The sequence below is a fragment of the Ricinus communis genome, chromosome 2 (assembly GCF_019578655.1).
Source record: "Ricinus communis isolate WT05 ecotype wild-type chromosome 2, ASM1957865v1, whole genome shotgun sequence".
In the NCBI taxonomy this organism is placed as follows: Eukaryota; Viridiplantae; Streptophyta; class Magnoliopsida; order Malpighiales; family Euphorbiaceae; genus Ricinus; species Ricinus communis.
The window spans coordinates 6,944,836-6,959,673 of record NC_063257.1 but is presented as its reverse complement, the minus strand read 5'-3'; the positions used below and the strand labels follow the sequence as shown (position 1 = coordinate 6,959,673).

At 33.4% G+C, this 14,838-nt stretch overlaps 2 protein-coding genes across 2 annotated transcripts; one reads left to right on the top strand and one right to left on the bottom strand.

Annotated features, from left to right (window-relative positions):
• The first annotated feature begins 1,154 nt into the window (after positions 1 to 1,154).
• Positions 1,155 to 4,111, top strand: LOC8274081 (auxin transporter-like protein 3). The gene is made up of 8 exons (XM_015715965.3): positions 1,155 to 1,431; positions 1,536 to 1,721; positions 1,838 to 1,950; positions 2,073 to 2,256; positions 2,430 to 2,527; positions 3,001 to 3,208; positions 3,324 to 3,581; positions 3,685 to 4,111. Exons 1-8 carry the CDS (start codon positions 1,276 to 1,278, stop codon positions 3,877 to 3,879), a joined length of 1,398 nt encoding a protein of 465 aa, XP_015571451.2. The 5' UTR covers positions 1,155 to 1,275; the 3' UTR covers positions 3,880 to 4,111.
• Positions 4,112 to 13,458: 9,347 nt separating this feature from the next.
• On the bottom strand, positions 13,459 to 14,643 carry LOC8274083 (glycine-rich protein 2). Its single transcript, XM_048371384.1, has one exon. The coding sequence runs from the start codon at positions 14,323 to 14,325 to the stop codon at positions 13,783 to 13,785; it is 543 nt and encodes a 180-aa protein (XP_048227341.1). The 5' UTR covers positions 14,326 to 14,643; the 3' UTR covers positions 13,459 to 13,782.
• Positions 14,644 to 14,838: the final 195 nt, after the last annotated feature.

Sequence of the window (14,838 nt, the reverse complement as noted above, 5' to 3'; positions counted from 1 at the left end):
GTCAAAAATCTTTTGGAAAGCCAGTTGGCACACGTGTGGTACTAATCATGTTTAGCACTAAAGCACGCACCTCTAAGTAATCATTCTCTCCATCTTAGACCACTCCCATTGTACACTCTTCACACATTTTTTCTATTATAAACTTTTCTCTCTTTTTTTTTTCTTCAAATTTTAATAATCCATATATATATATATATATATATATGTTAAAATATAATATAGTTGTATATTTTTTTAAAAGGAGAGGCATATAGTGGGCCACCCCGCTCGTGCAATGCATGAGAGCCTGGGTCCACTGTAGTCCTTTTCAGCCCATGGGAGGAAAAAATAAAAAGAAATTAAATAAATGAGGAAAAGAAGAAGATAAAGCGCAGTAAAATGAGTTTGTCACATGTAGGTGACATGGCCTTGTCACCGCCAGTGAAAGTAGGCGTTCTGTTTGGATGGGTGGGTGGGACTTGAAGGAAATGCGCTTGGGCTAATCATAATAAAGATAAATGGAAATTCCTTGAAAGTTAATTTAGAAAAATGATATGTTTGAATACTATAGTTTAAGAGTTTAAATCAACTTTGCAATAAGAGGGTTCAGATTTAAGCTACATAATAAGGAAATTGAATGGATGCCCAATAATTAATTTTGAAGCTATATATACAATAAAATAGTCTTTTTTTTTTTTATACTTTTATCATAAAAACTATGAATTTTTATAAATATTAATAATGGTGAAAAGAGAATGATATTCAAAATAAAATACCTTCCAATTCTTATAAATAAGAAAACTAATTACCTTTTACTGTTTTCTAACATTACATTTCATCACATTTACTTTTTCACTAATCTTTTCAATTTATTAGAATAGCATTATGTATATAATGTAAGGAAGGAAGGTTTTGCACTTCTATTCTCCTGCTTTTTCCCTTGCAAAAATTGATTCAAATAATTTCCTTAGATTCTTTCTTTACCTTCATCCCTTTTTTCTTTTTTTTCCAATCAACCAAACATACCATAAAGCTATATACCAACACATCATAAAACTATGTGAAAAATGAGCTAATATTGCAAATTACATGATAAGGGAGACATAAATAGGTCCCCACCTAGGTGTTTCAATTATTGCCCCAAATTTTCTTTTTCTATAAAAGATGAGAGGAGGAGGACAAGGAGGCCTAAGTTAATGTAGAAGAAAAGAAAGAAGCAGCACTTTCTTTTATCTATTTATTGACTCAATATCAGTCCATTGCTTCTCCAATCCATCACTAGCCAAAAACATAACAATGGCTTCTGAGAAAGTTGAGACTGTTATAGCAGGAAACTATGTAGAAATGGAGAGAGAAGAAGGCAATTCAAGTTCTACTAAGGGCAAATTATCAAATTTCTTTTGGCATGGTGGTTCAGTCTATGATGCATGGTTTAGCTGTTCTTCTAACCAGGCAATATATATATATATATGTTCATGCTCTTCATTTTTTCTTATATATTGTCATCAAATATTGTACAAGTCTATTTATTATTTTTCGTATGTGAACAATTGTAGGTTGCACAAGTGCTACTGACATTGCCATACTCATTTTCACAACTCGGAATGTTATCTGGGATTCTTTTACAACTTTTCTATGGTTTGATGGGAAGTTGGACTGCTTACCTTATAAGTGTTCTATATGTTGAGTATAGGACTAGAAAAGAAAGAGAAAAAGTTGATTTCAGGAATCATGTAATTCAGGTATTTATCAATGTTCTTAGCACTAGTATAGAAATTCTTTAAAAGCATATTCTTAACAGAAGTTTCTTTCTGTAGATCTCTCATTAGAGTTGTAAATTTATTTGCATTTTATGTAGTGGTTTGAAGTTCTTGATGGGCTGCTGGGAAAACACTGGAGAAATGCAGGCCTCTTTTTCAACTGCACTTTTCTTCTATTTGGATCTGTTATTCAGCTGATTGCTTGTGCAAGGTAGTCTTGGATCATTATACAAACATGCTTTCTTTTCTTTTCATTTTCTTTCTTCAAAAGCATTATACAAACATACTTATGCATACTGTCAATGATCTTATCATAAATAATATTAATTGCAGCAACATCTACTACATAAATGACAATCTGGACAAGAGAACATGGACCTACATCTTTGGAGCATGTTGTGCAACTACTGTCTTCATTCCTTCGTTCCATAATTACAGGATTTGGTCGTTCTTAGGTCTTATGATGACTACTTATACTGCATGGTATCTGACAATTGCTTCCTTTCTTCATGGACAGGTACTGCTCTACATATATGTATTTTAATCATATATTTAGATTATAATTATTATTTAATTACTATTAAACTCAAAAACCCAATTTTGGCATGATATCTTTTCCATAATCAATCTTATGTGTTATTATTGATTTATTAATTTCTCCTTCTTTTTTTTTGTCTGTTTGATATGAAGGTTGAAGGAGTAAAACATTCTGGTCCAGCCAAAATGGTTCTCTACTTCACAGGGGCTACTAACATTCTTTACACCTTTGGTGGGCATGCTGTCACAGTGTGAGGACTCTAAAATAAAAATAATAATTCTATTTAAAAAAATTTATTATGTGAGAATATCCAGACTATCTCCCAAAGTTGGATCAAAATTTTAATTCCAAGTGAAAATATTCATTTAAGGAGATCCACTTTCATTAAATATTAGCTAATTTTTCAGCATTTTTATAAATTATATATAGGTGTCTAAAACATATAAAAACTCCAATTAATCATAGCACATATATTTTTTTATATACACTTCATCTATCCATAGCCATATTTACTGGAACGGTTTCCAACTAAGGGAACAGCTTTTCCTTAGAAACTGGCAATCAACTTTCTGATAACTTTTTATAAAAGAAAAAAGTTCTCCAGTGGGTTGCTGACTGAGAAATGTTAAAAATGCATGCGAATGCAGATACGCGCATGTATTACATAGAAATATATAAAAGATTATATTCTGATCAGTGAAGCTGGGTTTATTATTATTGCAGGGAAATCATGCATGCAATGTGGAAGCCACAAAAGTTCAAGCTAATATATCTGATGGCAACACTATATGTGTTAACTCTAACACTCCCATCAGCTTCTGCTGTTTATTGGGCATTTGGTGACTTGCTTCTTACTCATTCAAATGCTCTATCTTTGCTTCCAAAAACTGGATTTAGAGATACTGCTGTGGTACTTATGCTCATTCATCAGGTTAATATTTCAACAATTTATTCTAGTTTTTCAAATTAATTGGATTATTTCATAAAAGGGTAACACTTTTTTTTGTTGTTGTTTTTCTTCAACTATTATCAATTATGTGGTGCAGTTTATAACATTTGGATTTGCATGCACCCCTTTATACTTTGTGTGGGAAAAATTCATTAGAGTTCATGACACAAAGAGTTTGTTCAAAAGGGCATTGGCTAGACTTCCTGTGGTGATACCAATATGGTTTCTTGCTATTATCTTCCCTTTCTTTGGACCCATCAATTCAACTGTCGGATCTCTTCTTGTCAGCTTTACTGTCTACATAATTCCTTCATTAGCACACATGATTACTTTCTCTTCTGCGTCTGCTCGAGAGGTTAGTCATCTTAACTACTCATTAATTAAGTAGAGTAATAATACATGAGCAATTACAGTATACTAATTTGATTTTTTTCTTTTTGTAAATTGGTTTTAAACAGAATGCAGTAGAGAGACCACCATCATTTTTAGGAGGTTGGGTTGGAATGTTCTGCATGAACCTCTTTGTAGTCGTATGGGTTTTTGTTGTGGGATTTGGGTTTGGAGGATGGGCAAGCTTGCTCAATTTCATACATCAAATTAATTCATTTGGTCTATTCACCAAGTGCTATCAATGCCCACCCCACAAGGCTTGATTAGACTATTCTCTACCTTTCAGAAACACAAGTTTTATTAACAATTTAAAGGAAGTGTGTAAAGAGATTGGCATTTGTAACTTTTTCTTTCTTTCTTTCTTTCTTTTTTCCCTTGTAAGAGCTATTGTTGAGGGTTGTCAAAAAGGTGCGATGGCAATCATGGCCACCCCCCCATTATACAGGCCTATAGTTGTAACTTGTGTGTTGATGATTAATCTTTTCAAGAATCCAACTCCCTTGCTTTTTTTTTTTTTTTTTTTTTTCTTTTTGTGGGATATACTCTTTCCATCATATATTCTAAAGTTTTTGTATGACTTATTTGTTCATAATCTTCTAATGAAAATTATTTCGCTTGGCATCTACACCAAAAAGAAAAAAAGCTGATGATCAATATACATATTGTGCCTACATATTTTGACAAGAAATCACTTGTGTATCATTTATTAGCAATTAGCAAGCGGCTTAAGTGCACTCTTAACTTATCCTAATTTCATTTCTTGACCTATATGATAATTTAGAGAAATAGAGTTGACATGTAAATGTATAAGCATATGGTGAAGATCTTCCAATACAATGAACATCTTAGTTCGGAGTTATTGAAGAATATTAAGTTGGTCCAAATTGCATCTTATTTTTCATCAATCAAATCACATATTCAGTGAATAAAGGGCATTATCAGAACAGAATATATTAGGGAAAATAATTACTTCTTTCAGTCATTATGAAATGAAGATCAAGATGAAATGCTGATACAGATTTAGAGAGTCCAGAAAGCTCCACTCTCCACAAGGACCAAAGTGAATTCGGGCTTAATAATTGCTCGACTTACTCTTAAAGGCCTATTCCATCAAATAGGTTTGGTACTCTGAAAAATATAGTTTTATTATTATTATTATTTATTTTTAATATATTTTCACACGTGAATGCTTAAAAATTAAACTCTAGATTTTCATATCAAATAATTATTAAGAAATTTAAAATTATTAGGTGAAATGTTGAAACAATTTTATAACTCCATGGCATTCTATGGAAAATATAATTAATAAGTAAGAGAATTGAATTAGTTGATTAGTGTAATAGACAAGTATCGTATATTAAGCATACATATGATTTTCTTAGTTATAAGGTTATGAAAAATGATTAATGTAATATTTTTTACTTCAATAATGTTGTAATAACGAATTAAATATTTATAAAATAAAAAATAATTGAACTAATGATGAGTTTATAGAAAAATGATTACTCTCTCGATTTCATTTTGATATATAAACTAAAAAAAAGTATATCTTTTAATTGATGATATTAAATAGGTTTTGATATTCAAATTAAGGAGACGAGAGGGTAAGATTATATAATTAATAAAGTGTATTTGTTTGAGAGTTAACTATTAAACTGAGAATTAAAAAGAAATAGGGTAAAAAATAAAAAGTATTTAATTATTTATTATAAACCTATTCATATAATGAAGTATTACTCCCGCACCAAGTTTATTACAACAGACATTGTTAGCTTATACAGCTAAAGAGTGAATCAGGCAGTAAATCAGTAGTAAATTAATAGAAGTAATGACTTTATTCTTTCTCATATTTTCTGTTTCTCTTTATATCTCTGACCTTTTTCCCTCAGTTTCTTCAACTTTCTTATAACCCAAACACGTATCACTTACTTTTCTTTACGCTTATATTGCGTTAGGTGCGTATCCTCTCACTACCCCTCCCCTCCTTCCTTTTTGAGTGCTAAAAAGCTTCACGTGGTATGGTAAGATTGTTGAATTGTCAATTGCTAAAAATAGTTGGTCAGAGAAGGCATCACAAGATGTTGCTCTACTACAAATTGACAAGCTATAAAAACATTAGCCGCAAAATAGTCAAGGGCCCAAATCCAATTTGCCATTTAGTGTGCTTAATCTGTCACTTGGGTTACTTCTCACTTTTGTTTAAGGGTGCTTTCAACCTATCTAATTGGAAGCATGCAAGTTTTGGTTCATTTATTTGCAAACATTGTAACATACAAATGCATATAGACATATATATGAGCAAATTAGTTCATTTAAATTTCGAATGTTTGTAGTTAACATTTACTGATGAATAGTTGATGGTATTTTTTTTCTCTATAGCTGTGTTACATAAAGTAACATCCCTTTCAATTTTGAAGAGATTCCAATCAGAAAAAGAAAATCTTTTAATAGAATTTCATTCTTTTACTGCCAAGTGTCCATTTGGACACTGATTTGGTGTTTTGAGAGCTTGAAATTTTTTTATCTCCCATGGGGTATAATCAAAATATTGCATGGATTTCTGGGGCTGTCAAAGAAGATGTAGGGCCTCTTTTCTTTTTCAAAAAGAAAAAGGTCTGGGGGGCCATTGTTGACGGTGTAAAAGTGAATGGGGTCATGAGCTTAGTGAGCTTACAATGACTATCTACCTGCATGGTTTAACTCAGTAAGTAGAGTCTGAAAATGCAAATGGTCACAACGTGGAGCAAATATATATATATGCTTTTAAAAGCAACAATAGCAATAGTGCTACCACCACTACAAGTCTGCAACCTCATGAGCACATGTGCCTCTTTCTAGACCTAATAAGCTCAAACCAATTCATTTTGTTTCCATGCTCTGGAAAATTTTTAAAGGAAAGATCACTATATAGAACCCCTCATTCTGAGGTCTGATATCATGTAAAAGAGGAATCTTTTACAAAAACCTTCCTAACTAAAAGATAAACCACTCAATAGGTCAAATTGGTCCATGGAAAATAGCATTTTTCATAAGAAACAGGTAAGGCAGAAAGAAGGGGCAATGTAAATAAGAAGTGGAACTTGAGAATGCAACAAGAGAAGTTGATCATCATTTGACCAAGGAAATGGTAAAGACATCAAATGGCAGGTGTGGGTGGGGTTACTACACATGATCAGTTTCTATAAGTGGGGCCTTAAACATTTTGTTAAGAACTTTCCAAGACAAAGACTGTCTGGTCATTCTCATGGAATGTTTCAATTATTTTTCTTTCTTGCTTTTAGATCATTGAATCTAGCTATCTACTAAGCAGAAGGATATGCTTTTGATCAGCTGCAGATGGACTTTCAGGATCTATTGGGGACCCTAATCTTCACAATGTGGTTGTGAATGAAGGGTGTCCTTCATCCTTTTCTCTCTTCTTTTCTTCACCTTTACAATTTAAGAAAAAGAAAATAATTAGTTCCCATTTGAATAAGATAGTCAAAAGTATTATTATTTATGCTAATATATATTTTCGTGAAAGAGGAAATTTTCTTATCTACTGTTAATTGTTACATTCTTTATTAATCAAAGAAATTTATTATTTAAGGATTGAAATGAGATATTTAGATATTATTTACCTGTCTTTTATTTTTTTTTTCTTATTTTATAAATAAGAATTTTTAGCTGTTTTTTATATACTCTATACTAAAGTGTAGGATGAATGATGAATGATATATATATTAAATGTTTTACATAATACTGATACATATATTTTATTTGAATTGCAAACCTTTTTTTTTTTTTGGATATAATATTGGCAACGCCAAAACAACTAAGGAATAATCCAATTGCAAAGCCACTTTACTTTGCAAGGTACATCTTTTATCTTTACCATCTAACAGACAAAAATTGTATAAGGAAAATTTCTCTGATTTTCTAAAAGGAACTTAGCTACAAAAGAAAAATTTAGAATACCATTCGGATACTACTCAAAATTCGAGAAATTACACTTGAATAGACTTTGTGACATCATGCTAGCTAGCGACAAAAGAACTAGACACCCACATCAACAATGGAAAGCCTATGCATTATTGTTGTAAAGAATAAACCTTTGCCAGCCAGCTTTGACATATAATTGGATGGTCCTTTCTTTTGTTTGAAGAACATATAGAAGCAAACAATCAACAATGAGGCAAAAATACTAACATAAAGAGACTCTTGAGAACGTTCATAAATGCTATGTGTTGTTGTATTGTACATTCATTTGTATGCATGCTTCTGGTAATTTACGGAAACAAAGCATCAAATCTTGATCTGGGTCGTGGAAATCATGTCGAAAGTGTGAATAAGCTACACATTCGTGGGTCCGAATTCCCACTTCTTGACAATCTTATGCATGTCAATCTGATACAAACATGAATCTGTCTCCACATAGTTGAGCTCTTCTAGTACATTATATCATAATTTGCTATTAGAATATTTTCTTAGAAAATGGATTTATACTTCAAGCGATCTTTTCTTTCTCTTCATAAAAAATCATATATATTGCAATGATTTGTATGGTAAATATACTTAGAAAAGGCTGTCAGTTTCAAATCTTATATGACATATGTGATAAGACCTTGGATGGTAGGCAAGATAGTCTTTCCATGCATGTTTTTGGAAATTTATAAATCCTCAATTAGTCAAATCTAAATCTCAAGAATTAGCTCTTAATTACAGATTGATATTCTCTCTCTTTGATCGACCATGTTTGTATTCGGATTTAACTTACAAATATTCTCTATAAATATTTTTATTTTAAAATTTTTACATATAAATATTTGTTTATTTTGACACATAAAATACTTAAAATTGATGGAAGAAAAGAACTCAATATTGATTCTGAAACTTGATTCAAAACAAAAGAAAAAAAAAATATATGTGCTTGTACGCATAATCCCAAATCACATACTAGCTAGGAAGTGGCAAATGGGGCATGGAATTGGCATCCGCATCTCCATTAAGACCAACTATCGACGTCCAACTTGCTAAAAGCCATTAATACGGCCACTTTTCTGTTTCTGTCCACAAGTGAACTCTGAAAAGGATAATATATAAATGAATCCACCTAAATCACTAAAAGAAAAAGCTGACCTCAAAGAATGGAAGCGGTGATGGTCAAAAGTCCAGAAAAAGGGTCCCCGGAAGTTTCTGCAAACATATTCAAGGCTGCCACTTGCAATTGCAAAAGTTCATTCGGTTGGCTTCTTTATTATTGAATTTGGCTTATTTTACCATCTCGAATGAAGCTAAAATTTAATAAATTTCTTACAGATCTAGCTAAAACTAACTTGAATTCAGCTCAGAGTTCTGGTAAAATCCTGTCAAGCTGTGCTTGAACTCTCCAGAGTTTGCGTTTAACTATTTTACTTCAGGAGTTGTCCTTGTTAAAGTGGTCTCTGACATTGCACAATGCCAAAAATCAGTGGTTATACATATGTATATATATATATATATATCAAGCAATCGGGAAAACCTTAAGCAAGAGTACATACCAACTGAATTTCACGTCTTTGCACCTCAGCTTTAGATTAACGGGCCTGGGCTTGTTCAGATACGGTTTTTTCGTGAAAGTTTGATTCATTAGGAGGGCGGCGGTCCAGTGGTTTCACAGTGATAACCCTTCTCTTTTCATAACTCGAGAATCATATCATTTTATTCCCTTTTTAGCAAACAGAAATCAATAATCTTGTACGACTTGGTGCTACTAATATTTAAACGGGCTACCTTAATTTCGTGAAAGTTTCCAACAAATAAAATATACACGAGATAGGAATTTTCAGTTTTAACTTAAAATGCAGAATACAAACTAACATCTAAAAGATATATATTTTCAATGGGGAGATTAATGACAGTCGAGTTAGTTCAACTCACTTGTCTTTTTCTTTTTCTAAAAAAAAGAAAAGAAAAAAGCCTAGAACCCACTCGTTAAATTAGGTTCTTATAGGCCACTTGCTAAGGGCAGGGCCAGACGCATAGACGCTCTGTTTCTATCAGCAATTCATCTTCCCAGGCACACTGGATAGACCCTCCTGCTCGTGTGTTTCAAATTTGATTTTGACAAGACCCGCAAGTATGGTGCTTGGGATATTGTGGCCAGAAAGGATGATCGTTCTGTGTTCTGCAGCAAGGCAGAACAAATCCTTCATTGTGATGATGCAGCTGTGATTGAAGCCCGGGGCCTTCGAGTTCGAGAGGCTGTTCTTCTGGCCGAAGAAGAATCACCTTTCAAGGTGATCTTTGAAGGAGACAGATAGTTATTGATGTTAATGATTTGTCAACGCCCCCTCAATTCTTGGCAACTCTAATTGAAGATATTCAATGTTTGAACTCTTCTCTTTTTGTTTTTGTTTCTCATTCTGCTAACTGGGCAGCTAATGCCTTTAGCCAAACGTGCTCTCTTATGTAACTGTTTTTCTAGTGGATTCTGTTAGCCGCCGTGACTGGGATGTTTACTCCAGTTGTACTGCTTTCTATCGATGAAATCTTCTAATTCTGTAGTAAAAAAAATCACATCTTATAGGCCACTTGGTATATTGCAGATGGTCAATAAAGAAAACACCTTCTTGCCTAAAAACATAATTACTAGCTTCGATTACTACTTCTGAGCAACCAATGATTAACCAAATATTATAGCAGAAATGAATTTAACCCACTTTACAAACTGTGGAGCTATAAGTAATAACAAATTTTAATAGCATCTGATTTTTCAAGTGCAAGAAGAGTGTACAACCAGAGCCATAATATGGCGATATGGAAACTGATAAAACAAGAATCTTGCTGTCAATCTTGTAAGCAACCATTGGCTAATTCCACCTAAACAATAAGAACAGAACACTCAATCAAAATCTCTATGCGAGTCTCTTTTCCTACACAAGAACCTAGTTAAGATCCTCCAAAACAAAGAAAAAGATAAATTAGCTATTCCCTCCATATTCAGAAGCTCAAGCTCAAAATGAACAGAATAATTCAAATTTGCCCAAGGAGAATAAAAGAAAAAGAAGGCTCGTGTATATAACGCAGACCTTTTCTCTTGTGAAGAGCACTTCCGAAAAAACACAAATATAACATGACATTTCCTCTCATATTGTTAGCATATTTACCTAGAAAAAATTAGTTTGAACACAATATATCTGCATCACAAAGCAGGGCTAAGAAAAATCACCTCTCTCCAGTCAGGATCGTTATGAAACAATGATGCCTCCATTGCAACAGTTACAAACATTCACTTTTTCTTAAAGTTGATTGCTACGAATTAAACTGATATAAGTAGACTAGTTAAAAAGTCAGTGGCATCCAATACAATTTAACATTGCGAAGAACAAAGAAACATCAGAACATTGAGGTTTGGGAAGACTATACTTACCTTTACTTGAAGCCAATACTTACTTGAACAGTCAGCTGGTGAGAGAAACACCATTGTCTTTTTATTCCCAATTTAATGTCACTTGACTGAATACTTCAATGTTCTGGAACTAAGTGGACTGTCTAAGTAGAGAACTCCCATGCATTATCAAAATATTGATGATCCCTATCAATTTGTTCACTAATTCATACAATGATTTTGAAAATGTCTTTTCCTTGAAAATATCTCTTCCATTTCGCCCTTTTCTAAACCAAGATAGGAAAGCGATTTACAATTAAATCTTAGATCATCGAAACTTTACCAGCAATTTTCCTCCCTACAAAGAATTAGTGCAGTAAAATCTTGAGGACAACAGTATAAGTAGAGTAAAAGCTCCAAAGAATACATAAGAGAGCATCTAGATCAGGATTATAATCAATACTCCATAATAAAAGGTAATAACATACTTGACATTGGGGGTCCCTTTGCTGAAGATAAAAGTGTGACTATACATAAAGATGAATAAACTTCAATAGCTTCCACTTGTTCATCCCGTAAATCAAAATACATATGAGGAAAGGGAAAGAGCAAAAATCATTTTAAGAGAACTTGTTCATAAATTATAAAATTACACTGAATAGTCAAATTGATACCATCAGTTCCCTATTAAAAGCATCAAAAAGTATGAGTTTTGATGTAAAGCAAAACCCTGATTTCTAAATTCTCATCAAAGCTCCGAGAGCTAGATAAATAGACCAAACTAAATGCTTGCAGATTATTAACATAAGTGATTCTTTTTTTTTCTTTGGGGAGAGTGAGAGAAAGAAAGAGCACGAAGTGCATAGTTTTGTTCATTATAACTTTCCAATATGGAGACTTGACTGAGCAATGGCTATGCCTATTCAATGCACGAGCATATTAATTCCAACAAGTCCACATGTAAAGTCATCATATCAATAATGTCAACCTATTCTGCTCAGACATATCAACCAGTTGTTGACAGCATAATTCAGACAGCTTAGAAAAAATAACTCAAACTTCAGCCAGGCAATGAAGAGTGAGCCAATCTCTTATGAGAAATAAAGACTAGTCCCTAATGACCTCTTGGCCACATTTAGAATGCACCAAAACCATAAGGCTAGCTGCAAAAAACAGAAGAAGACAATCAAACTGGAACTTGCAAGAAGTTACTCTTTACAATGCTAATTCATGAAGGGAATCTCTTACTTTCTAAATTTCATAGAAACACATTTTTGGAACAAAGTAACAGTTGGTTGACAAAGAAACTAAGTTAGCATCACATCTTTTCATTAGGAAGGCAAACAACAATAAAGTGATGTGGCCAGCACCGTCATGGTATTGAGAAACTGGAACTACTGAAAACATATCACATATGACACTCACTTTCAGCCAAATCACAAGGAAAGTAAACAAAGGAAGAAGATAAAAGCTTCTGCAGTAAATTCTAAAGCATTGAGGACACATTCAATGATGAAATGATGAGTGAGTGAGAATTCAAGATATTATGCTTTCCTACAGTAATAAGTATGGTTCCCATATGAATGTAATAGCACAAGCTTGTATGATTGCCTTTGATGTCAGAGATCAGGTTAATGTCAAAATGTCAAGTCTTCCTACAACCTAACATCCTCTAACAGATGTAGAAGAATGTATGATTATCTTTCAGCAGCTACATGCAACCATAATTCTGCATATCATCATTTTCTGTTTGCATTTATCAATGTTTCAAAGTCTTACAATAAGAAAATAAATATTCCTCTAAAGAAAAAAGTCCGAAGAAGCCATACAAGTATCCCTCACAGTGTAAATGGTCCTAGGCCATTTCTTAGGGGCAATCAACATTTCATCTTTTTTCCAATAATCAGTGCTAGATTTTCGTCACAATATAAGGAAATTAAGGATACAGTGTATGGACCACGAAAGTTAATTGTATACTGGAACCCCCAAAAGGACCAAGATAAGATCACACACTAAGAATCTTCAGGGAGTGGATGACCATAGCCTAGAGGTGATTTCAATCCTATCCAATTTCAACCTTTCATAGAATATCAAATCCTGGATTAGACTTGTGAGAACAATGGCCATACAACATGGGTATGACTTGGTTCATATTTTTTCATACATAAACAGATAAACTTCATTTATGTGAATGTTTGTCACTAATAATGAACGTCACAAAATTTATTAAAGCAGTGAGATAACGATACAAAAGACAAAAAAGAAATTATGCACATAAAGAAGGAAAATAATAAAACCAGCTCGCTATCGCTTTCAAATTGACAACTATACTATTTATGTGTCCAAATTTTGCATATCCCTTTTAACTTTCAAACAAAAACTTACCTAATCAAACACAGAAGTTTACATGGACAATCAATGGGTGTTCATAATTTAGCATAGCAGCATATAGAGCAGAGCAAAGTAAAAATTCTCATAATTGCAGAATAGGATGTAATAAATAAATCACTAATTTCATATAAAACGTGTAAATGGGATCAATTTTTGTTAAAACAAAAAATAACAGAGGGAGAGAAGGAAAAAGAAAGGGCAATAAATTATACTTTAAAAAAGCAAACAAATACCAACATTACCAAAATTACCCAAAAAAAAAAAAAACCCCAACGAACGAGGGAAGTAATCTGCTACTTCCATCTCTTGAAAGGAACAATCATTGAAACCTCGAAAATGCAACAATCCATCCATAAAGAATTTAATTTGACTAACAGAGAGAATTATCATCACTTGGAGAAATAAACCGGAACTAATCCATATTCTCTCAGTTTCGATCAATATTAGCGCAATCTCGCGCAAAATGCCCTTCCTCTCCGCAATTATAACACGCGCCGCTGCCACCACCCCCACCAAACCTCCTACTTCCACCGCCACCACCTTGATAACAATCTCTCGCTAAATGACCATATCGCCCACAATTATAACACGCGCTCCCGCCAGCACCGCCGCCTCCTGATCGGCCACCCCTGCCTCTTCTAACATAAACACCACCGTCACCGCGACCACCACCACTATATCCTCCTCCTCCTCCTCTCCCCCTACCACCGTAGAATCCTCTGCCGAATCCGCCGCGACCGCCGCGGCGAGATCTAGGAATGACATCAACGGCCTTGGTACGTCCGTCTTCACCAAAATCAACGGAGAACTCGACGGGTTGGCCTTCGGAAAGTGTTCTAAAGCCGTCGGATTGAATGGAGGTTTGGTGAACGAACAGATCCTCGCCGCCGTCATCGGGAGCTATGAAACCGAAACCTTTTTGTGCACTGAACCACTTGACGGTGCCTATGGATCTCTTGTTCTCCGCCATCGTCCAAAGCTTCTAGAAGAATCTAGAAGTCCGTTTCGCTCAGTGGCTGTGTTGTGTATTGTTGTTTACGAGTGTTGTGTATGTGTGTGTTTGTCAGACCTTTTTTTTTTTCATTTGAGGTTTTTCTTTATCGTTTTCATTTTCGTTCTCTTTTTTTTTTTTTCTAGTTCGTTAGATTGAGGGACCACATGTGCGGAGATCGGACGGTAGTAATGGGTTTGGATTGAAATTCTACGGTTGATATTTAGTTGATGGTTTATCCGTAAGAAGGTTTGACCGATCTGTATCAAATATCGTTTTTAGCCCTTTATCCGATATCCAATGAGCAGGAAATTAACCTTTGTTTGGAAAAAGTAAAATAAATAAGTTTTTTTCTCGAAAAAGAGAAAGAAAAATAGATTTGATCTTTATCTTATATTTATAATATTTCTCATCTTAAAAAAAATTAGAAAAAAAAAAGATAATGACTTTTATTTATCTTTATTTTGAATTTAGTAGTTATTTTTTATATAA